Below are 26664 nucleotides of genomic sequence, written 5' to 3' on the forward strand. Positions count from 1 at the left end.
AATATTTTAATACAGGGTCTTTCAAATAGAATTCTATTTGAAAGGCCCTGTTTAATATCAGCAATTTTCCAGTTCGGCAAACTAAATTCATAAGCTGGTTTCTCTGGACAAAAGATAAACTGATAAAGAAACTTGAACAATAATCATTCTGGCCGAAAGCCGGTCTAAAATCAGTGTAACTTCCTGTAGAATTTACAGGGAAGAAATGAATTTAAGAAGAGTTTTCATTGGTCAAATTTTAAAATTAACACACAAATGGGAAATCTGATTCTCAAATTGGCCCAGTAACTTATAATTCTTTCATTAAAACATGAAACGTAAAGGATAGTTTCTAAAAAATAAAATGTACAGGATAGTTCTTAAAAAATTTTCTAAGCTAAATTTGCTTCATGAGGAGGGAATTTTGGCTGTACGTGGATTTCAGGTATCTGTGATCGGCAGTTTTTGAATATTGAAGCAAGTGTCTCTATAACAATGAAATATAGTTAAGATTCCATGTTAAGTACGCGTTTCATTTGAAAAATGGGACATTTTAATCTTTTGGAAACAAATATTTAAGTAGAAAATAAAAAGTATAACAAATGATGCATTAACATTCATTTCTATTTACCTATAAATTACACAATCAAAAACCTCCAGTACACTAAAAAAGCAGGTCATACCTTGAAATATAATGGGAAGTGTATTAATAAATTACGTATAGTTCAATATGTAAAGTTAATTACATCTTGTATTTTATTTCTAATATGAGAAATTCCCGAGCAGTTAAAACAATCAGAAAACTAGTTGAAGGAAGATTGGAATTTACTCGATAAGATTTTGGGAGTAATATTACAATTTAATGATGGCCCCACAAAAGTGATAAATCTACAACCGGCAAATCTACAATAACATTTGTGGCATTCGTCACATACTGCACTAATATTACAAATAATACACTTTTTTTATCTTAATCTATATACCTCACCGGGTGATAACAAGATGGTGTACTTTCTTGGTACACGCAATGACATCTCTATCGAGGTCTACCTCTACTAGTAAATATTGATGATCACTAAATAACCTTTACAATTTGCCCATAACTTAAAAGTGTTTAATCTTTTAGAATTTCGAATAAGAATAATTTCAAAATGTTTGTATGAAAGAAACATGTTGGTGTATTTCCATTTTGCTAAATGGTTTAAAACCTACTTCAATAACAGCTTATTATTTTGTTCAGGAACATTTTATTCTGTTTACAAATATTCTTTGTTAAAATTCTTTCAAGGGTTAACCATAGATAATAAACAAGAGCTGTCACAGGAGACAGCGAAGCTCGACTAATAAAATACAGGACGCAGTAAGGAGGACAAAACTATGAAAGAAAAATCAATTATGTATAATTGTGTATTAAGTTATAATAAAAAAATAATATTTGTTAACATAAATTCCAAGATCAAGGGGAATAATTCTAGAAATAGTCATGCTAGAGTTATGGACCTTGTCACACAACATTTGTGTAATGATAAGAAATATATATTTGAAGTTTGAAGTAGATACCTTAAAAAGTAAAGAAGTTATTATATTTCTTAAAGAAAATCCTAAGTTCAAAGAGAGATAAATGTGTAAATATTGCTTCAACAGTTGTGAACATTGTCACATAAAATGTAATTGATGATAAGAAAATAAGTATTTGAAGTTTGAGGTAATACCTTTAAAATAAAAAAGTTATAATAAAAAATAACATTTTTCTAGTAAAAAAAATCTAAGTTTATGGGGAGATAATTCTTGCAATATTGGTGCTAGAGTTATGAACCTTGTCACATAAGATGTGGATGATGATAACGTAAATATATTTGAAGTATGAAGTTGATCCCTTTAGAAATAAATAAGTAACAGTAAAAAATAATATTTTTTATGGAAAATTCTAAGTTCCAAAAGGGAGATAAATCTGAAAATACTGGTGCTAGAGTTATGAACCTTGTCACATAAGATGGGGATGATGATAAGGTACATATATTTGAAGTATGAGGTTTGATCCCTTAAGAAATAAAGAAGTAACAGTAAAAAAATAGTATTTTTTAATTGAAAATTTCGCTAAAGTTCAAGGGGAGATAAATCTGAAATATTGGTGCTAGAGTTATGAACCTTGTCACATAAGATGTGGTTGATGATAAGGAACATATATTTGAAGTTTGAAGTTGATACCTTAAGAAATGACAAAGTTATAGTGAAAAATATTTTACTGCACCAAAACTTTAATCTAAAATCTGGACGCGGACGCCGACGCCGGGGCGAGTAGGACAGCTCTCCATATACTTCGTATAGTCGAGCTAAAAATGTGTTTTTTCTCTCTCAATTTTATAAAAAATTTCATTAGACATAGCTTAATACCCTTAGACCAAGTGTTTCGCAGACGACAGGGCGAGTAGGTTAGATTTCCTTATTTGGCAAATAGTGGATAAGACAAGACTATTGTCCAGCAGAATGAGATTAAGTTTATCCCGTATTTTTATGCTCCCCGAAGGGTGAGCATCTATATGCTCCCCGAAGGGTGAGCATATAGTCGCCGCTTTGTCAGTCCGTCCGCTCTCACGGGACAGTAATAATGTGGCTGGAGGGACAATAGGTAACTGTTCTTCTTCTTTGATGTCATTAATTCCGTAATGCTTTTATGTGGCTATTTTCTTTTGTGTGGCTTAAAAAAACAATAGAGAGAACAATAGAGTAGCCACATTATTACTGTCTCGTTAGAACGTCAGCTTTTCTTGTCCGGGACATAACTTTCAAACAACAAGAGGTATCAACATGAAACTTTGTAGGTAGATAGATCTCATTGAGTGGATGTGCAGTGCACAAGAACCATAACTCTGCCTTGCCTATTTTTTTGAATTATTGCCCTTTGTTTATTTTTACATTTTGAACTTTGTCCGGGACATAACTCTAAAACTATAAGAGGTATCAACATGAAACTTTGTAGGTAGATAGATCTCATTGAGTAGGTGTGCAGGGCACAAGAACCGTAACTCTGCCTTGCCTATTTTTTGAATTATTCCCCTTTGTTTATTTTAACATTTTGAACTTTGTTGGGGACATAACTCGAAAAGTATAAGAGATATCAACATGAAACTGATCTCATTGAGAAGAAGTGCATTGTTAAAGAACCATAACTCTGTCTTGCCTAATTTTGGAGTTATTGCCCTTTGTTCATTTTGACACTTTGAACGGAACATTACTCTAAAATTATAAGAGATATCAACATGAAACATTGTAGGTAGATAGGTCTCATTGGGTAGAAGTGCAGTGTTTAAGAACCATAACTCTGCCTTGCCTTATTTTGAAGTAATTGCCCTTTGTTTATTTTTACTTTTTGACATACCTCTAAAACTATTAGAGATATCAATATGTAACTTTGTAGGTAGATAGATCTCATTGGATAGAATGCTTAAGAACCTAAACACAGCCTTGTCTAATTTTGGATTTATTGCCCTTTGTTCAATTTTACACTTTGAATTTTACCCGGGACATAACTCTGAAACTGTAAGAGATATCATCACAAAACTTTATAGATAGATTGAATAGAAGTGCAGTGCGAAAAATCATAACTCTGCCTTGCCTAATTTTTTGGAATTTTTGCCCTTTGTTCATTTTTTTAGACTTTCCTGTGTCTAAAACCTTCTCAGGGAGCATCTCCCGGTTCAACTTGTTTTTGTTTTCATCATACTACTGGTATTTCATGTGCTTTCTTATCATTCTTTCTAGTGTTGACAAAATGAATGCACCTTCTATTTCAACTAAATATGAGCAATGGTGTAATATTTAAGGCACATTGTGCCATAATCTTTAGAATATCAAACATGTTTAAATAATGGATTAAGAGCACGTTATATGCTTAACTATGTAGCGCTGAACATGCAGTTATGTGTCACAAAGGTAGAAAAATGTAAACAAAGTAGTATTTTGACTTCCATAGAAAATACGAATTCACTATATGTATACAAATTGCAAAAAAAAAAAAAACAGAACTAAAGATGCAGTGATTTGTTTAAAGCCAAGTCTTCTCAGTATCTTGGTCAAATTTCACATACTAGTGGAATAATTACTCTGCCATGATCCACACTGAATCGTTATTGGTAAAACATGCTGCAAGAAAGACGTATAATTAGCTCTTTCTATTCACCCTTTTTCTATCATGGACATTAAATGCTGTGACTAAATGTTAAGAGTACCGTTAAATATAATCCACATGGTCACATCTGTCTTCTTCACATAATATAAACTATATGCCTTCAATAACAAATTACTGCCTTTATTAGATTTCTTTTACTTTTTCCCCATTAAATTTTCTTTTTATCCTGCCGATAAACATTTTCAGAATCATTCATTTGCTAATCACTACTCTGGGGAAATCTCCATTTGAGCCACGCCATGACAAAACCAACATAATGTGTTTGCGACCAGCATGGATCCAGACCAGCCTGCGCATTCTATGCAGTCTGATCAGGATCCATGCTGGTCGCAAACGCAGTTGGTTGGTTTTGTCATGGCACAGCTCATTTTTTTCTCTAAATTATAAACGAATTTTTTTCTGAAATATCACTTTTTTTTTCTGACAAATCTTCAAAATCTATAACAAGTAATAAACAATTTGATGGATTAAAAATGTTTTATTTCGCAATAAGAACAAGATCTTACATATATACATATTTTCAATCAATCAATTACCAATTTGCCCAAACACCCAAGTATGTCATTGGCTCACACGCGGCTGAAATTAAGGCTATGTCTCACTATAGCCAAAATGAAAAAAAAACCAACAAACTACATATATATGAAAATGTACAATATCTTATGACCTGCATATTTAATATCCATTGTATTTTTAATATACTGACTTTGACATAAATCAAATGTTTTAAATTGCAATTAAGATATTAAACTTGCATGTTATATTCAAATAAGAAGGCTCATTAAAATAGTTTTCACAATAATACACATACATGTCAACCATGTCAACATGTATCTTATTTTACAAGAAGTCATAATAAGTAGTGAAATTATACAATGGCATTATCAATATTGATCTAAACCAGCAATAAATGTGTAATATAAACATCATACATTTTATTCTAGTTTTCAGATCATCAAGTTGTCCACCTGTCTCTACTCCCTCTATATTGCTTGTCAATGTATTGCAGGAATTGACACACTATGGACCAAAATTAGCTCCCTCAGATGTTTTATCTTTAAATATTCAATAAAATACCCAAAGGAAAAGGACAGGTTAACTTTCTGCCCAGCCATGGTGAATCTTCTTAATCAGCAACAACATTATTTTAAGTCTCTTTAATAGCTCTCTAATTTTCGTATGATGAAATAAAAAATATCAAATTTTATGTAGCTGCATTTAAACAGATAATTTCGTTGTACAGGTACGTATTTTATCTGTAACAATGATTTATGTTGTCAGATTGTCCGGCACATATAGTCCTGTCACCGTGAAAACTGCCTCTTGCTTCCAGATTTCTTGTTTCCACCAACTTGCTTGAAAACCTTTGACTTGAACTGGTGTTTACTACGCTGGTATCCAAATGCCCCACCTCCTTGCTTATTTCTGGCTCCACCACTGCCCCGACTTTTACTACCATGCACATCTAATATACAGTTAAGGAAACTGGTACCAGCATAAATGATGCAGATAAACAATCATAATTTCCATATATATCATTAGATTTTAATAAACACTTAAAAAAGTTAGACATGCAGTCACTCCCATTATGATAGTATTCATGCAGTCTCACACAATTAAGTAGAGTAAACTGCATACCATTTGATATGGTCATGCAGTCAAAACAAGTATTGTGGAGATAATCCTATCAACAATTCAAAAACAAATAGTTTGGCAAAATCATTAATCTGCCCTAAATTAACTACAGTTGACTCTCTAACTCAAATTTCAAGGGACTGGGCATTTTACTTGGAGAGAAACGGAATTTGATTAATGGGTATCTGCTGCCATTATGTTTACATTACAAAGTTTACTGTGAGGAAAGAAGTAAGAAAGCATTTTAGCTATAAAAATGCCAATTTTATATATAAATGTACATCCAAACCTTGTTTGCTCAAACTCCGAGGTCCTGTGCAAATTTGTTCGAGGGATCGGTAGTTCGAGCCAAATATTGTTTATGCAACTAAAAATCCATCCAGAATGAAACTTGGTCACTATCTGATGAAAATATTAATTAATCAATACCCCACTAAATACTTTTAAGTGGATTTGTCAGTCTTTTAATCTGAACAATACAATTCTTCATATTTAGAGGAAAATTTTGAAATATGTACTGACTGAATAGCGAACAGTGCAGACCAGTATCAGATTCTGCCATCAGGTTTAAGCCTTAGCTTACTGAAACCAACAGTGATCAGCCTTTACCACCAGTATAGGCAGACCAGCCTGCACATCCGTGTAGTCTGACCCAGCTCCATACTGTTGGCAGCTTAATTTTTGTATTTTGATATTGAAATCCCTTGAATTTTGAATGGACTGTTTCAAATTCAAAGCTGGACAGATCCATTATAAAAATATAGAAGGTCACTGGTTATGGTAAAAGGATACTCAGATCTACAAATGGCGGAGTCTTGAAACCAAATGACAATGCCACTTTCTGGAGATCCAGTGTATTCACATCAAATATATTCTTCAAACTGTGCGAGGCATACGCTCGAACATATGACTTGTAACCCTCGTGGGCTGATTTATTCAGGAAGTAGTTCTTCTCTATTAATTTTTCCAGCTAAAAAAAAAATATGTTCAATATGAACAAAATCTGAATACACAAAAACTTTTCTCGAGGAGATAAATAGCCTTTTTAGAAATTTCTTAAACACCAATAAAAACAGGGAAGAATTTTGGTGGCAAAACTTAAAAATTCTGTAATATTTTGCATAATCATTAATGCATTTGCAGGGTCAAGTAAATTATAAATATATACACATTTCTCAAACTGTAAACATATTTTGTATTCAATTTTTAGATTTTTTTTAAATAACTAGTGGTTAGCCACATTGAAAACAGAAAGCATTAGCTGATAGCAAAGTTAGCATGAACAGAGTAAAATCCATCAAACCTGCAGTTGTATGTCGGAAATTTTACTCCATGAGAACTCAAACTCATTCAGAGGGACTTTTGCTTGTTTTAAGAAACGCAGAAATCCAAGTTCCTCTGGTCTTAATATTAACAATGCGTGACCAACTCCGCCCTCCCCTCTCGCTGTCCTGCCTACTCGATGTATGTATTCCTGTAATAAACATAAAATAATCATGTGTATTTTGTTATGTCACAAGATTTAAAATACATTTGTGGATATAATTTTCAGGTAGGAAGGAATAGTCACATGTCAATTCAGAAGTAGCGATGTTATAGCTATACTAAATGTACATGTAACTCAGTATGCAAGCTGTTATAGATATTCTTAATCTAGATTCTGTACATTACAAGCAACTGCCTACATATGTAGTGACAGTAACTGATTTAAATTTTAGCAAAACAGGATGGAAACTGCCTTCTCAAAGCATTCTATTCTATATAGTCATTGTTAAGAGCAGCACTTATTTTGGTGCTTTAAATCAATATTATAAGATCTACACAGCAAAGGTTTCAATATTCAGCCTATCAAAGTACCCTTTACCAAGGATAAAAACCAAAATTTAAAGCAGCATGCCTAAAGATTCATGCTAGTTTTTATGAAAGTTTTTAAAACATATTTTAAAGTAAAATATTGTGAAGTCATGATGTTGCAATATGGTGATACATACTGCAAAAGTCCATCATTAATTGCACATAAGATGTAAATCATTACATGAATCTTTTTGCTTAAGAAGTCTCTTTAAATTTTAAGTATTGGCTCCGCTGAATTAAGATAAAAAGTTGTCTGGCAAGATACCAGTGAAAATATGGAAACTATGATTTACTGCATTGAAAAATAAATTTTTACAGTGAAAATATGGAAAATGAAAATACACAGTTTATTTCATCATTATTTCATTTTTAAGTATATAATAAAGAAAGACACATCAAGCCTATGTAATATATGACCCGCGTCACAACAAAATCAACATAGTGCATTTGCGACCAACATGGATCCAGACCAGACCAGCCTGCGCATCCGCGCAGTCTGATCAGGATCCATGATGTTCGCTTACAAACCCTATAACAAGTAGAGAAATTAATAGCAAACAGCATCAGACTGCTCAAATGTGCAGGCTGGTCTGGATCCATGCTGGTCGCAAACCCATTATGTTGGTTTTGTCATGGCGTGGCTATTATATTATATAAGAATAACCTTAGGATCATCTGGTGGGTCAACTTGTACGATCCAATCAACGGCTGGTATATCTAACCCTCTAGCTGCAACATCAGTACATAACAAAATCGCCTCTTTTGCGTTACAAAACTGGAAAAATGTTTGTGTTCGTTTAGTCTGTTTCTGTTTACCCTGAAAATATAAAAATAGTTTTCATTATACCCTTTTTTCAACTACCCTTTTTCAGTTTAATAAAATAAAATTTATGATTTTCAGAGGAATTTTGGAAAAATAGAATTGAAGATTAGTTTGCATTCTAAATGTTGCTAAGTAACGTGTAAAATCACCTTGGGCTAGATAACAAAAGTATCTCATATACATTAACTGAATAAATTCTCTGAATACAGGTATATTGTACACCAGTAAAATGTTATTATAAATCTAAAATCACCGTTGCTCTTACCACTGATTACCTGTACTGTAAATATTTTTGAAATCTTTCATTGCCTCATAAATCAGTGAGATTTCAAACAAACTGAATCCCTAATTACCAGGGTTTTAAAACCTCTATTATTCTGGTACAAAATTACATTACATCATTCAAGTGGCAATCACACATGGAAAACACATGCAAGTTTCTTTTCTCAATATTTCTAATTAATCCAATAACAAGCCATCAATCAGGATATTTCCCTGGCTTTTTCTCCCTCCAAAAACTGAAGAATTGATAAATAAAACAAGGTATTGTAGATATACCTATCTTCTAAGTGCTACAGGTGAACATAAATCTTGAAAAAAGAAATTAATTACCAACAAAAGTGACAGACAGACATTGTTTGGCATTATAAAATTACCTCCAAAATTAGGTTACATAACTTTTTACTGACTGAAGCTAAACTTTTTTGCCTATGAATTTATCTCAGGTAAACATAAGCATTTACTAAGCACTCTACAAGTTATTTAGTTCCCTGATGGAGCTGTAAAATTCCTTATAATTATATAGCTCTTATAATGTATATATCTGATGAAATATTTTATAAATATTTGAAAAAGCGTAAAAATTATGTTGTTTTCATAGCATAATGGTAGAATCTTGAAGGATTTGTTGCATAGAATGTATATGTAATTTAATACACATTTATTGTATGTAAACTAAATAAAATGTTCTGGAACAAAATATTCAACAGCTATTTTAGAAGGTTTGACAGGATATCAAATGATGGAAAATAAAAATAAACTAGAAATGTGTCCATAGGACACGGGTGCCCCCACGCACCACTGATCTGTCAATCTTTTTACTAAGTCAAGGGAAATAACTCTACAAATACTGGATAAATCCACAAGTGAAACCCCAGGTGCAAATCTAAATATGCTAAGCAACCTGCCCATAAGGTTTAATGACTATGTCAAATCCTTTTTGAGTAACTTGCGACACAAGTTGAAAATTGCAAAAATTTTCTAAGTCAAGGGCAATAACTCTAAAAATACTAAATAAATCCAGACGAAAATACCTGGTGCACAACTGCACATACTGATCAATATTCCTGTAAAGTTACATGACTCTAGGTCAAATACTTTTTGAGTTACGTGCAACACATGTTGAAAATTGCAAAATTTTACTCAGTCAAGGGCAATAACTCTGAAAATACTAAAAATATCCAGACGAAAATACCCAGGTGCACAACTACACATGCTGATCAACATTCCTGTAAAGTTTCATGACTCTAGGTCAAATACTTTTTGAGTTACATGCGACACATGTTGAAAATTGCAAAATTTTACTAAGTCAAGGGCAATAACTCTGAAAATACTAAAAATATCCAGACGAAAATACCCAGGTGCACAACTACACATGCTGATCAACATTCCTGTAAAGTTTCATGACTCTAGGTCAAATACTTTTTGAGGTACATGCGACACAAGTTGAAAATTGCAAAATTTTACTAAGTCAAGGGCAATAACTCTGAAAATACTAAAAATATCCAGACGAAAATACCCAGGTGCACAACAACACATGCTGATTAACATTCCTGTAAAGTTTCATGACTTTAGGTCAAATACTTTTTGAGTTACATGCGACACAAGTTGAAAATTGCAAAATTTTACTAAGTCAAGGGCAATAACTCTAAAAATACTAAAAATATGCACACGAAAATACCCAGGTGCACAACTACACATGCTGATCAACATTCCTGTAAAGTTTCATGACTCTAGGTCAAATACTTTTTTAGTTACGTGCGACACAAAAGTGAACGGACGGGCGGAAGGACGGACGAACGAACGGACAAGGGTAAATCTAAATGCCCGCCACTAATGTGGGGGCACAATAAACTAAAAATAAAACAGATTTTTTGCATGATTTTAGTCCTGTATGAGTATCTTGTTCCCATGACTTAATTATCTTGTGGCGACGACATAGTATCTCGTTCCCACGACTTATTTATCTCATGCCCATGACTTAGTAACTCGTGGCCACAACATTGTAACTTGTGCCCACAACTTATTAACTACAACTTATTAACTCGTGGCCACGGCATAGTATTTTGTGTACACAAGATAAATAAAAACACACATATGTCACTTTTGGGCCTACATACTATATTGCAATCAACCTGTGATGGATACAATGCAATAGACCTGTGAAAGCTATATTGTACTGAGACTGGATGTGAGATGTTAATTTGGGAATCATAGTATAAGTTGTAATTTTATCACAGGTTAGTAAAGTCTATAATGATTGTTTATGATTTAAGGACAAATTGATTGCAATGATCACTTTACTGTCATGAGAATCACTCTGTATCTAACAATTGAATGTCCTTGATTTTTACCCTTCAATATATCGGCTACACTATAGGAGAGAAAAATAATACACTTATACTTACATGAATACACATGACTGGTAGATCTATATAGTTCAACAGTTCATTGTAAAATTTGACCGCCATGCAGGAACTCAAAAACACCATCATCTTCTTCCTACGATTCTTCTTGAGAAATGTGAACAACAGCAGAAAACGCTTCTCTGATGGACACACTACATAGCCCTGAAATATTTCATTAAAATTCCTACTTATAAGAAATATCAGTGGCTTTTCTGGTCAATTATGACTTCAATAAGTGTGTAAAGTAACACGCAAATATCTTGTTGATGATGAGGTCAAAATGCTTTTTTTATTCAAGGTACATAACTCAGCCAAAATCATTCAACTGGAAAACCTATGAAGGTTCTTACAATCAAAATGATATGACCAGGGTAAAAATCATCTACAAACAGACAGACAGACAAAAGAGCCATCAACCAATTAAATAAGAATAAAGTATAATTGCACATGTAATAGTGCTTCTTTACTTTTCATACCTGCTCTAAACCATCAACAGTGGCTTGATCTTTCTTGTCATCAACTCCGACATATAATGGCTCTTTCTTCAGTGATATTCTTGCTAAATCTTCAACTTTTCTTGTCTGTGTAGCTGAAAACAACATTGTCTGTCTTCTCTCTGAAATAAATATACCATTCCTCCAATTATTACAACTGACATAAATTTACCATTTCTACAATTATTACACCTGACATTTTAATTTGGTTTTACGTCACACAGTATAGGTCATATGGCGAAATAAACTAGCATTAAAATGAACAAAACAAATATAATATATTTAAGACTTACTTGGTAGAAGTTTGATGATTTGTTTCATTTCCTCTTCAAAGCCGACATCAAGGATACGGTCAGCCTCATCTATTATCAAACACTGTAGATTCTTGTACATAAAGTCCTGTGTATTCTGTAATTATCATTTCATCAATTTCATTGTTTTTCAAACACATATAAACAAGACATATTTTCTTGTAATCCCATATATGTAGCCATGCAGGTTTGTGTCTGGTCTATGAAATACTAATATTTTTCTGTAACTACAAACATGTACCCATGCAGGTTTGTGTCCAATCTTTGAAATAGTATTTTATGAGTTGAACACAAGGTCATCCAATCACCTATAAGCTGTAAAGCTGTAGTACAATCATAACAGGGGCGTCAGAATGTACACAAATATACACACTGAAAAATATTAAGATAACTATCCAAGGCACATAACTCTGAACATGGATTTTGACAAAACTATGGTCCTTTTTTATCCTAGAAAATTGTACATCATCTAGTTCTAGTTTTACTATCAATCACTGAGAATAGTCGAGTAGGCTATCTTACTGACAGCTCTTGTTCTATTATACCCTCAAATAAGTTTGTGAATTTTCAACCCAGTCCCAATTAGTAGTTTTGGAATTAACAACTTGCACATAAAAACCGGAGTGTGATACTGACACCTGGGTGAGTACAATAGCTATCACTATTCTTTGAATTGTCAGGCTAAAAATGCTTGAAAATTAGAACTGTTCCATTTTATTTTTTTTAATCTTAGTGAAGTTTTTATTTATGTTAAAAATATGTATATGTAAAAAAAAAGGGAGACTTTGTGTGGCCTACTGCAACATTCATGTTATTTGGGCGAAGTCTGTGACTTCCTGTAAAATTTACAGATAAGAGCTTTTTTCAAAATGATTTGAATTGTAGATGAAACATAAACAAAATCTAGAAAAGAAACATGTCCATATTGTAAACTTTTAAGAAAAAACTATGGCAATTTTTCTTACTTGTAAATGATCTAGAAGTCGACCAGGCGTGGCTACAAGTATATTGACACCTTTACTCAATTTTTTCGCCTCCTCATGTCTGTTGGTCCCGCCCATAATGAGGCCGTAGGTGTGGCAATGATATTTTAGTAACTCCTTCAATACACCAAAAGTCTGCATGGACAGTTCTCGTGTAGGAGATATGACAATTACACCAGTACCTAGAAATATAGCAGAATGATTAAATGATATGCAGAAATTATTGAAGAAATTATTTTTCATAAGAATTATACAAAGAGTAAACTTAATCAATTCTTCTTATATTGTGAATAACAAGACTAATGTACAAATAAAGTTCTTCTTAACACTGTTTTAATGCCAGATTACACTAATATGCATATTAACATCTATATTGTCACGAATATTTGTGCAAGTTATTAATTTGTTTTTGATGTTTTTGAAATCTGAGGTCACTGTAGGTACCTTTAACTAATCATCAATAGGGAAACTTTATCAAGAGTTAACCACTTCTATAAACTCAGATAGTTATAACAGTGACATTTTGTCCCTAAATATTTTTTTCTAATTAAATACTTGCTGGAAGAAAAATTGAAAATAAAGGAAAATTTAACAAAAGCAATTCTAAGTAGATTTTTTATATCTGAAAATAGCTTACAAGAATAATCATTAATATTAAAATACAAAAGAACAACAATAAGAAATGTTGAACTCAAAACATTTCATGTATCACAGAGAAAAAAAATAGCCTATATTAAAAAAACAAAAGGATTCTCTCCCTTTAACAGTGTTGGGAAAGTCACAGTGTGAAATAAAATCCTCTTATTGCATGGCTATATCTACTATATTAAAGACACACAAATGACATTAAGGACTTCCTTTATGCTTTCAAAGGAGAAAACACATATTTTGGAAAAAAACAACAACAAAAACTTTAGAAAAAAACTATAGATATAGATGATATATTTAGTTAAAAATACATTACACAGAATAAACATTCGATGTAATATGTTCAAGAGTGGTGTAGCCAGGAAAAAAACGAAATTTTAAGCTTAATTTATGTAGTTTGTGAATTTTTGCAGAAATGTGAACGGGTCTGTCGGACCCATTCTGAAAATTGTGGAAGACCTTCGATATTGTAAATGGGTCTGTTATTCTGTACCACTTATATAAGGCAAAAAATTGCTGTCAGATCATTTTTACCACTTAACAAAATGCTGTCTCATTCATGACATCATCAAATCATGACGTTAACATGGTCTTGTTGAAGAAAAAATTCTGTAAAATTTCACGCATTTAGGTACATTTTTAACAAAGGTGCAGAATTTCACTTGCCTCTAGTAACCAAGCACATTTTTCTTATGATGGGAGTGTATTTCTGATGACACCTCCACTTAGTTTTGATACAGTCTTTTCATCCCCATTCAAATATTATACAGTTACAGTGAAAATTATATTTTGAAATTATCAAAATATAAATTCACTGTAAGCTGAATATCATGTATTAAAAGAGAAATTTTTACAATTTGCTAGTATTGTTATAGGGTTATATTTCAATACATCATGTATACATTCATTCAGAAATATATACTATAAAGTCTGTGATAAAACAATCACAATTTTTATCATCACCCCAGTATTCTTATAGTTTTTTAAAGGGAAAAGCAAAGTCTTTGTAAAACGTAAAAATTTCATAAAAAATTCCATTTTCTTGGTGAATTTAAGATTATAAGGAGTTTTTACGGCGGGTAAAAAGAAATCCAAAACCCTTCCACTTTCGCCCCATCAAACCCTGAAATATATAATCATTCTTAAATATTCATTTATTTAAAGACTGTTTAAATTTTTTTATTTTTAAAAAAAATTTTGAGTTCAAAGAAGAAATATTAAAATTGTGGGTTTTAAAAAGCATTATTTGTAAAGATATTACCAATTTTCATTTCATGTAAATAAAGGGAGGTAATTAGAAATTTATTTTCTATAGAGTCGAGCCAAAGTTTTCAATAATAAATGAATGCATATACTTTAATGATCACATAAAATGCGTATAAACATTAGCAGTACATATTTAATATATTCTTGGATCTCCAGGATGTTTGAAAATTGTTTTAGAAGAATAATTATATACATATATAAAATTTTACTTAAGTGTGGTTACATCCTTAATTACAACATACAGGATCTTTAAGCTATAAAAACAATAAAAATCACATATACCAATATTGATTTTATGATCAGTCCAAGAAAAGCTAATGAAATCTTTTGATTTTTTTTGTAGTGAGTACCTTGTCTTTTTTGTTATTGTTGTTGGTTTTTTACACATTGTTAAAAACAGAATGTCAAAAATTCAGCAAGTTCTTGATTTAAATATTAATGCTGCATGTCCTAATAATTGTTGTGTTTAAGTCCATCAAACAAAATAATTTGGGAAAATTTAATTTAAAATACAAGATTAAACCTGAACTTAATTACCTCCCTTCCAGTAGATGTGGTATTGCCATAGCTTGTATTTCAGTCATATGTGTAAACCCCATATCCTTTATACCATCAAGAGTGTTGGCACACACTCGCCCTTCCAGACTCTTAAAAGATTTATCCGTTACTATGCCAGCACCAAGAGAGCTCCCAGGCACTGAAAACATCAAATACTGTTTTGGAACTATATTGACTTTGTACATGTAATAATAATCTTCTTTCATCATGTGATCCAGGTTATTTCTTCTAATATGTAAAACCTCAATTTTACTACAAACGAATCTGATGCTTTCAAATACACAGATGGAGAAATCAGTATTTTCCAACTTTGATTGTGAAAATGACTACTTCTAGTAAAGCCAAGGAAACTTTACATATGAAAACCACTTTTTTTAACTTTGCTTTGTTAATATTCAAACTCTTATTTTTTATATAGTAGACAGCAGTGGTTCAATGACCTGCCCTTTGGAATCAAGAGGTCCCTGGTTGGAGTCTCAGAGACACTGATAATTTAGTTGAGCAAGAAATTTACACAACATTGCTTCACTTCACCCTGATGAAAATGGGTACCTAATGAAGGTGGTGAAATTCTGTGATGCCATATGGGCTGCTAAAAGCAGGATGAACGACTCTCCCAGGAAAATCAATAGATGGGATTCTAACAGCCTGATGATCAGGGGTAAATGCTGTGAAATTAATGCACATACATTGTGCATGAAACTTAGCCTATTAAATACACTTATTTAATTCAGTGCACACGGAACAAAATTATGTTATAAATTGATCAGTTTGATCCAATAAAGCTTTTCATATTTCACAATATAATTGATTATTTCATTAAGACAACAGTTTAACACTTACAAGTTTGTTCTTCTGGAGGTTTAATGTCTGTACCTTCTTCTTCATCATCTTCACCATCATTATCGTCATCATCTTCACCATCATTATCATCATCACCTTCACTACCATCTTCATCTTCTTCCTCCAATTCATTCTCATCAGCCACATCATCCTCATCATTTTCATCATCAGCAATATCCTCCTCCTCATCATCATCGCTTTCATCATCATCACTTTCATCTGTCACTTTTTTGGCATTATTGACTTTACTTCCTTTTTTAATTTCTTGTATCACATTAACATCTTTGTCAACTTGTTCTATTTCACTGTCGTCTTCACTTGAACTTTCAGACTCCACTTTTTGTATCTTCATTTTTTTCTTGCTAACATCCTCTGTAGTAACTACAAAAGTTATAGAACTAGTATATACATTAATGATTTATAGTGATTAATCAATATTGTTTTTACTTCTCTTTATTAATTGCATACTTACTTTGTTATGACATAATTTTTACCCACAATTTTAACAAAAATACGCAACTACATGCCCTAAATCATAACTCAAATTTTACCTCCAACAAACAACACAACTATTTTCCCTGAATCATAACTCAACATCTTCCCCAAACATTGTTAAAAACACACCAATATGACATGAATCAACTTTTACCCTCAAAAACTTTGACAAAAACAGAACTACTTGCACTGAAGCAAAGTACATGTGCAAAAACTTAAAACAAGATATCATGGGGCCATATATCCTGTCAAAAATCTTTATAACTAATAATATAACCTCTCTAAATTCTTTCGTTCATATCCTCTTCTTTAAATATTGTCAAATTTTGTATGTGTATATATTTCAAATGTTATTATGTACATATTCTGAGAATAAATATGTTTAAACTAAATTCTTTATAACAAATATCATATAATACTGCACTTGTTACTGTTTTCTTTTTCAATAAAATAAAGACAAATTCATCAATCTGCAACATATGTGTGACAGGTATATGTAATATAAGTTTAATGCCAGTTTGTCCAATGAAAATTGGTGTTACAAATGTGCAGTAAATGTGCTACAAATATCAATTAAAATGCTTAAATAAGTCAAAACCAAATTTTTTACATAATTACCTTTACTATCTTCAAGTTTCCTTTTCTTCTTATTTTTCTTTTTATTCTGCTGCTCATCAACCGGGTTCACAATTTCAACAGATGAGTTTGGACCTTCAAGAAAAAAATACACTTGTTTAAATTAAATAACAGTAAAAGAGGTTTGACGCCACCTACAAAATGCATACATTTATACATTAACTCATCAAATACAGACTTTCATAATGACGAAAAGATTGGCTTTAGGTTCTTGTTTTCCCTACCATTCCTCCATCCCAAAAAACTGCAACATGCAAAGACAAAACTAAGAATACAAAATCTTGGTACTACACACTAAGGCCACTACCTTTTACAGTTACATTCCTTGCTTTTGTGATATCTATACACATAGAAACACCACTGTACTAGCTTTAAATTACAACAAGAACTGGTTGAACCAGGTGATACTCCCTGAATAGGTTTTGGACACAGGAAAGTATACCTCTTGTAGTGTTAGACTTATGTCACAAAAGTTCAAAGTGTTAAAACAAGGTAGCGACTCAAATTTTGCATGTGACGTCGTCTCAATATGGTGATAATTTCTGTGAAATAGTTGAAAAATCTGACTTCAAATAACGCAGTTATGGACTGGACACGATTTTGCTGCAAGGTCATGCTGTGACCTTGACCTTCAAGGTAGTGACACGAATGACATGTGCGACATGTTGTCTCAATATTGTGATCATTGCTGTGAAATAGTTGTAAAATCCGACTTCAAATAAAGTTATGGGCCGGACACAATTTAGCTGCAAGGTCATGCTGTGACGCTTGACCTTCAAGGTAGCGACCAAATGTTTGTGCGGCCGACACATCGTCTTAAAATAGTGAAGTAGTTGTAAAATCCGACTTCAAATATCAAAGTTATGGGCCGGACACGAATTTGGGACGTACATGCGGACGAACAACCCGGCGACTATATGCTCCCCTGAATTTTTTCGGGGAGCATAAAAAATTATAAGTATTTATTACTGAAATACTCTCAGTCTCACTACATTAGGGAAATAATATATTCCTGCCGGTGACTTAAGAAAATCACTGTATGGAGTACAGTATGTCAGTACAGTATGAGTATGGATGCCAGGAGTTAAATCAAAAGGCTTAGTCCAAATGATACATGATGGTGTGCATCAAAATGACAATTAATGATTTTATAGAGAGATAAAGTCACTGCTTGAAACATATAAAGTTTCGCTACAATTAAAATTTTAATATATTTATTTAGCCTCTTCATTTATCGACCATAACTTAAGAAATAAAGTGTTAAATTCATTTTTAATTTCATAATTTAAGCATCTATTATCAAGCTACTATTTATTTCTGTACAAACCTTTATCTACTGCAAGTTGTTTCATCTTTTTCTTTTGCTTTTTGGACTGGACTGGACTTGTATCTATAAAGTAATTCAAATGAATTTAGGCCATGTAACATTCTGTTACATACATGCACAGTGATTTTTTCCCCTATATTTTACAGCCGAATACAGGCTATTTCCTCTAGCTCAAAATAGGTATATTTTCCCCCCAAAATGCTATATTTTCCCCTGAAATACCATGTGCATGTTCTTCATCAGAAACATGACTTAGCAGCAGCTGACTTACATAAGCTAGTTGACTGCAAGACAGAAATATGTCCCTATAGATAGTTTCTGCTATGTACAATGCATGTTAAATTAAATTGAAATTGAAACTTTTATAAAATTTGTCAATATATTCCTCAAATGTTGGAAAATTTGATTTCAGGTTTTCCGCTTTTCTGATTTATTGTGCTATATTTTCCCCTTCAGAAAGCCACAGGTTGCTATGGAAATTAGAAAAAAAACTCACTGATGTATATATTTCAATGTAACTTTTTTTTGCTTTATCTAAAAGTTATTTTTGAATCAAAATTTAACACTGTGATAAAGATGTGATTAATTGTCACGGCGAAATTTTGCCTGAGGGGAACATGACCGACGGCCAAAACCCCTGGGAATTTATTTTAAACTTTTTGGGAAAAAATGCATTGCCCTTTTAAATTTTTGGGAGTGATTCAATAATGCATAGGAAAATTTCTGGTTAAAAGGGTGGCATTTCAAACTTTTAACACCCTAACATCCCAAAATTTTAAAAAAATTTTTTAAAAAATAAATTTTTTTTTTGTAACTTTTTAAAGGGGTTTTTTTCCCGTGGATTGGGAAAAAAATATAAAACAAATATTTTTACTTGGGGAAAATGATCGAATATTTGGCCAAAAAAAAACGCAAAAAAAATTTACTGAATCAGAGGCTCTTGTGTTTTTTTTATTATGTTTGGGGAAACATTTAAAAAATCCCTTCAAATTTAAAAAAGTTTTTAAAAAGGGAAAATGAAATCTTTTTCCCTTTTAAAAAAACAAATTTTTTTTTTTTCCCCCCCGAAAGTTTTACTTTTTTGATAAAAACAAGAGTGACCCGCTCATCACAATAGCAAAACTGAAGTTGATAACCAGCTTTTAAGTGTAAAATTTTTTCCTTGCAAAACACCTACATTTGTATATTACATGCAGCAAATTATTATAGATTTTTAGAAGTCTGAGGTCTTTGACAAGGCAGAAGAAATTAAAATCTTACTGTTTTCATTTGATTTCCCTTGTAGTCCTTTCAACATTTTTTCTTTTTTCAATTTCATCTTCATCTTCTTCTTAATTTGCTTCTCTACAAAAAAATAAAATAAAATAAATCAACTTGACATACATGTATGTCCATAGGGCACACACACCCCTCACTTCATTTGCCTTTACAATGGCATATTTACATTATACATGTACTTACCTACTGGTATAAATGTGTAATTCATGAAGGTTATTATCATCAAGTGTTGCATGTATATAAATACATGTCATAATAGTACTATAAATTTATAACTAGAACTATCACTAAATGTGATTAATACCCCCACAAGACTGCTCGGAAATGAGGATGTTACTAGTAACAGAATACCTTGTAAAAGAATTGAAAAATAGAGTTATGGTTGTGGGCAATTAAAGATAGTTGTGGTTTTTGTATGTTGCATTTCCTTTCAATGTGGTTGGCCATTGATGAAGTTTAATTGAATTACTCTGTAATAAGTCCAGAAAGACAAAGAAAAGGAACAAAGGGCAATAACTCTATAAATACTGAAGATATAGTTATAGTTCTTGTGCACTGCACTTCCTCTTATTGTGCTTGACCATTGAATAAAGTTGTTTTGAATTCCAACCAGTACGTTTTAAGTGATGCTCCGGACAAGGAAAAGTATCAAAGGGCAATAACTCTGTATTTTGTCAAAATGGAGTTATGGCTCTTGTGCACTGCACTTCCTTTTAATGTCCTTGACAACTGTATGAAGTTGTACTGAATTCCAAACAGTAGTTTTCAAGTTATGCTCTGGACAAGGAAAAGTAACAAAGGGCAATAACTCTGTAATTAATCAAGATGGAGTTATGGTTCTTGTGCACTGCACTTCCTCTCAATGTGCTTGACCATTGTATGAAGTTATATTGAATTCCAACCATTAGTCTTCAAGTTATGCTCCGGACAAAAAAGCAATGGAAAAGTAACAAAGGGCAATAACTCTGTAATTAGTCAAGATGGAGTTATGGTTCTTGTGCTCTGCACTTCCCCTTATTGTGCTTGACCATTGTATGAAGTTGTTTTGAATTCCAACCAGTAGTTTTCAAGTCATGCTCTGGACAAGGAAAAGTAACAAAGGGCAGTAACTCTGTGATAACTCAAGATGGAGTTATGGTTCTTGTGCACTGCACTTCCTCTCAATGTGCTTGACCATTGCACTTCCTCTCAATGTGCTTGACCATTGTATGTAGTTATATAGAATTCCAACCATTAGTCTTCAAGTTATGCTCCGGACAAGGAAAATGCAACGGACGTCTGGACCGACCGACAGACCGTCCAACCGACCGACCACCGGGTGACTCCTATATACCCCCCAAACTTCGTTTTTGGGGGTATAACTAGTAAGTTTCACAAACCTATGACTTGAGGCTTTTAGTTTTACATCAAGTGCCAATGTGACCTTGATTTTTGTACTGATTCATAAAATACTTGAAGAGGTCTGCTCAGAAATGCTACATGTTTTTAAGCTCTGGGCATTGAAATCCTATACAAGTCAACATGGATTACATGACCTAAAGGCGGGGTGAACTTTTACTTCCGAGGAATTACTTATATCACATTTGTAGAGTAAGACAAGGGGATGCTACATGCTAAATGTGTAAACTGTGGGGTCACTGTCATTCTTAAAGGCATATATGACTTCCATACTAAATCACTATAATATATAGCTGTACTAATTGCCAAAAAGTAACAGAAGCAAAGGATGAGGCACGTTAATGGCCAGTGAGCAGCTTTTTGGCAAAACTGTTTCACAATGCTTTACCATATTTGGTAATTATACACTACATCACTTTCTGGAATGCATGTAAAATGTCATGATTGAAAGAGGGTTTTGTAGACTTCACTAGTTTGTTTTGAAATTGGGATAATACAAATTTACTGGCCCTTCATAAAATGTACTTGACTTCATACTGACGGTCAAAAATAGTTCAAATCAAAAATGCTATAACTGACTTTATTCAACTACATATTGAATTTGTTTATAATGCTTTTCATATTTCTAATATATACTGTTGGACAAGTATAATAATTTCATTCAAATTCTATTACACTGGGCTAAAAATATTGACTTCATGGCTTTAAGTATAAAAATTTACGTAATGGGTATGATTAAAGCATTGTCGAATGCTGCTGTCGTTACGGAAGTGATTCGTCATACGCATTTAGTCAAGTTTTTATATAATTATTTCAATGATATTTTCCCTGTATTTTGCAGTCGAATAAAGGCCATTTCCCCTAGCCCAAAATAAGTATATTTTCCCCTAAAAATGCTAATATTTTCCCCTAAAATGCCCTGTACACTTTTTCACCAGAACCATGACTTACAGAATTTAACTTGCATCAGCCAGAAGACTGACAGAAAGCTGTCCCTATAGATAGCCTCTGCTTTGTAAAATGCATGTCAATTTGATTTGAAATTGATAATTTTATAAAATGTGTAGGTACAGTAATTGTTTTTTCAATTTTCAAAACAACCTGTGGCTTTCTGAAGGGGAAAACATAGCGCGATAAATCAGAAAAGGGGGAAAATCCAACAACTGAGAATGGAATTTACCCACACATTTTATAAAATTTTCAATTTCTATTCAATTTAACATGCATGGAACATTATAAGCACAGGCTATAGGGACAGCTTTCTGTCTTCTAGCTGATATAATAAGTCTGATGCTGTTAAGTCATGGTTCTGGTGAAAAAGTGCACAGGGCATTTCAGGGGAAAAATATAGCCTTTTTCAGGGGAAAATATACCTATTTTGAGCTTGGGGAAACAGCCTTTATTCGGCTGTAAAATACAGGGGGAAAAATCACGCTATATCCCCCCCCCTCAGAAAGACAGGTTGTTTTGAAAATAGGCAGGGCTCTACAAATTTTTTTGGAATAGAGTTGTCCAGGACAACTGACCTAGCAAAATAGAGTTGTCCCAAAATTGACCACAAGTGTCCAAGTCTCGATAAATGTTCAGTATGCTTAGTATGTATATCTAAAGAAGAAGTAAATACAATTAATTTTAAATTACATTTTATATTTCATTTAGTATAAAATAGAACATTTTGTTTCAAGTGAAATACTTTTGATTGTTCAGCACTCTTCCCTGAGGTAGGCCTACATTTCAGCACTGTTCAAGTTCAATAGCCAGTGTATGTTTTGTTTCAGTTTTATTTTTTTCCCTTGATCTTGAAAATTTAAGTAAAATTATTCTAACTTAAATCTAGTCAGCCATATACTCTCTGAAGTTCCACATTTCACAAAGGACATGGAAAACAAGAAATAGATGGTCCATATCACCCGGCAGGGAAATATAAAATAGGAGAGTGAATTAGACTATTCAAATACTTACAAATCTCATCATTATTGATCTTAACAATGTCAAAAGTGCTTTTGATTCATTAGTAACAAAATATTATTAATCTTTCTACTAGCTGCAGAGCTTTACACTTATTAAAACTGCCTTTCGATTTATATAAAAAAAAATCGGCATCGAGAAAATATGTGACAAATGAAAATTTTTCTGTTTTCCTCATAAATTATACTATTTTGGCTATTGTATGTTCGAAAACATTCATAATAGATGCTTTTTGGATATTTTATTATTGTTTATCCACTTAGGAATTCATCAAAAAGCCTAAAACAAAAAATTCAAAATGAGCAATTCACGGCACAAATTACTGTCTGCTTGTGTCAAAATATCAACTTCAAAGACCGAGTCTGTGACTAAATAATGTTTTTTACATGTCCATAATAATGTTGGACTTTGTCTTTAAGCTTATTATCAAAATTGTAGTGTCTTATCTATTTTTATTGCCTGTGGCAATGTGAAATTAATCAGCGTAGCAATTGCTGAGATTAATAGCCTCGGGCGAAGATTACCGACGCACCATGCTGTGTAGGGTTTTATTATTAAACAGACTTTTACAGTTGTCCAAGATAAGCATCTGTCAAAATTTGACTTGTCCGGGACTAACTTTCTGATTATTGTCAGTTGTCCGAAGTGGTTTTAGAGTTGTCCCGGACGTCGGACTATAGGATTTGTAGAGCCCTGATAGGAGTGATTTTTTTCCCTATATTTTACAGCCAAATACAGGCTGTTTCCCCTAGCCCAAGTAGGTATATTTTCTCCAAAAATGCTATATTTCCCCTGAAATACCATGTGCATGTTCTTCATCAGAAACATGACTTAGCAGCAGCTGACTTATATAAGCTAGTTGAAAAATTTAATTGACTGCAAGACAGAAAGCTGTCCCTATAGATAGTTTCTGCTATGTACAATGCATGTTCAATTAAATTGAAACTTTTATAAATATAAATGTGTCAATATATTCCAATCTCAGATGTTGGAAAATCTGATTTCAGGTTTTCCTCTTTTCTGATTTATCGCGCTATATTTTCCCCTTCAGAAAGCCACAGGTTGTTTTGGAAATTGGAAAAAAGAATCACTGATATATTCCTCCCTATTTTACTCTGTCTTTCCCTCTTGCACATTAACCTGGTTGTAAACTTCAGTTAGATGAATGTGGCCAGTATAAAGGAAGAACAAGAACAACAACAAAGATTGATCACTATGTTTCTCTGATAACTCTTAGAACACAGACTTCCCGAAATACGTCGGTCCGACGGACATGTCCGATAAATTTTGATCAGGTCCGACAATTTTTTATTCCGGATCGGTCCGACTTTTATCCAAGCCGCATGTATACAAAATGGCGTCGCTAAAGGTGCCAAACCTAGGAAAAACGAAAATCTACGTCAGAAGAGTGCGCAGAACAGCAATAAAAGGATGAAAAGAATAGACCTGAGACAAAATTTAATGAAAAATGGAAGCAGAACCACGAATCATTGGTGTATGACAGGGAGGAGATGAAAATGCGCTGTACGGATTGTGCCGATTTTTACGGCGAAAAAATAAAAAACAAAAAGTGTCTTAGAAATACAAACACAAGTTTTTCTCTGATTTTGTTCAATTTTATTTGGTCCGACAGATTTTGTTTCGGTCCGGCAGATTTTCATGGTTTGTCAGACCAAATGTCTGACAGTTTTTTTCAACTTTCGGGAAGTCTGAGAACATACCTACAATGTGTAATTAGTGAGCTCGAAGATCTGGCCCAAAGGGCCAGCTCGCAAAGCGAGCTTTACAGTAACACAAGTACCTGCTAGATAGTGATGGTTTTGAAAACTTTCGGAAGTACAGTAAAATAATGGGAAATTGACAAATTGCAACTTTTTGAATTACAGGATAATGATAAAAGAGGAGGAATTCTGATTGAAAATGAATGCGTAGAATGGTGTCCTGCATAGGAACCATAATAGGTCAGGGAACTGGAATAAATGGAAGCAGTGCATAAAATACCGAATGACACTTTTAATTTAATTTAAAACAGAAAATGTAAAATAAAAATGAACGATTATTTTAACCATATTACCCGAACCATAATCTGGTTCCATGCCCTATTATGGTTCTCATCTATGTACTCTGGTGAGCGGCGGCACAAAATACCCAAATATACCCAAATACACCCAAATATACCCAAACATAGCAATATTTATTTTTGTTTGTATAAAATATAGATTATAATGAGAAATAAATAAATATTTATTAAATATAATATGACATAGCCTGCTATAATTTTCATTCATTCCGTTGAAATTGACAGTTAAGATGTTGTAAGAAAATAAAGTTGTGACATTTGCTTATCTACAGTACTATATATGTTCTTTATGAATGTACTTGCAATTTTAAATCAAGATATGATAATTGTTGTCTACACTTACATTTTTAAGGTGTAATTTTGTTTAATTTCATATCATATACAAGTGTCCATGTTATTTAAGAAAAATAGCTTTAATGGTGTACATATAGACTAAACACAATGATAGGGAAATGTATATTTGGCTATGGTTGATTATATCTTAGTGAAAGTGTATATTGTATTTATGATAAAAACAGCACTTTTATAGGATAAAACATTTATTTTTAGTATAATTGGGCAGAATTTGGGTATATTTAGGCAATATTTGGGTATATTTGGGCAATATTTGGGTATATTTGGGTGTATTTGGGTATATTTGGGTATTTCGTGCTGCCCCTGGTGAGTGGCTTCAATTTAGATATCATATAATTATAAAACATGAAATTGCCGTATAGTGTGTGGTTGTGTTGAGTGCAACAGAAAGTGTGCCGTTCTATGTGTATTGAAAACATAAAATGTGTAGCCACGGATGAGTTTAAATTGTAATGTTCTATAATTTCTGTCAAAGAGCTCGCTTTGAGGCTTTGCCTTATTCATATTAAATAATATTATTATCTTGTTAAAAATAGAAATGTCTTGTCACTTGCCCGTCAATGATGATTATGATATGTTGTTAAAAACGGATTTTCTTCTGTAACTCATCATTCTTGGAATCATAAATATTGCTTAGGGACTCATTCTTTTCAAACATGTGGGTCCTCGGACTCATAATATGGAATTTCTTTATAAATCATAACAGTGCAAACATTAAATATCGCGAAAATATATAACGAACCTAATTTGCTTTGAAACTGTCCAACAACTTTTTTTAAAGCAAGAACGATATTGTCAAAAATCATCCAAATTTTTAATAAATCTATAATCAAACATCGTTAACAGTAAGTTTGTTTG

The 26664-nt window shown here is 32.5% G+C and overlaps 1 protein-coding gene across 1 annotated transcript; it reads right to left on the minus strand.

Annotated features, from left to right (window-relative positions):
* Positions 1-4626: 4626 nt before the first annotated feature.
* Positions 4627-26664, minus strand: LOC132750179 (uncharacterized). Its single transcript, XM_060740121.1, has 14 exons — positions 26549-26664; positions 19989-20072; positions 18729-18791; positions 17384-17476; positions 16271-16651; positions 15406-15566; positions 12938-13219; positions 11955-12069; positions 11644-11783; positions 11168-11329; positions 8322-8474; positions 7107-7277; positions 6596-6773; positions 4627-5633 (listed from the first exon to the last, which is right to left on the minus strand). Exons 1-14 carry the CDS (start codon positions 26610-26612, stop codon positions 5473-5475), a joined length of 2208 nt encoding a protein of 735 aa, XP_060596104.1. The 5' UTR covers positions 26613-26664; the 3' UTR covers positions 4627-5472.

Source organism: Ruditapes philippinarum, unplaced genomic scaffold (genome assembly GCF_026571515.1).
Source record: "Ruditapes philippinarum isolate M1 unplaced genomic scaffold, ASM2657151v2 ctg3052_1_1_1_1, whole genome shotgun sequence".
Taxonomy (NCBI): Eukaryota; Metazoa; Mollusca; class Bivalvia; order Venerida; family Veneridae; genus Ruditapes; species Ruditapes philippinarum.

Bases quoted from the DNA above. Each gene is read 5' to 3' on its own strand.
- LOC132750179 (XM_060740121.1), bottom strand. From the start codon at position 26,612: ATGATTTTTGACAATATCGTTCTTGCTTTAAAAAAAGTTGTTGGACAG. The intron at 12,070-12,937 runs GTAAGAAAAATT...TGATAATTACAG, and splicing joins GACTTCTAGATCATTTACAA to AATACACAGGACTTTATGTA. The intron at 8,475-11,167 runs GTAAGTATAAGT...TTATATTTTCAG, and splicing joins TACCAGTCATGTGTATTCAT to GGTAAACAGAAACAGACTAA.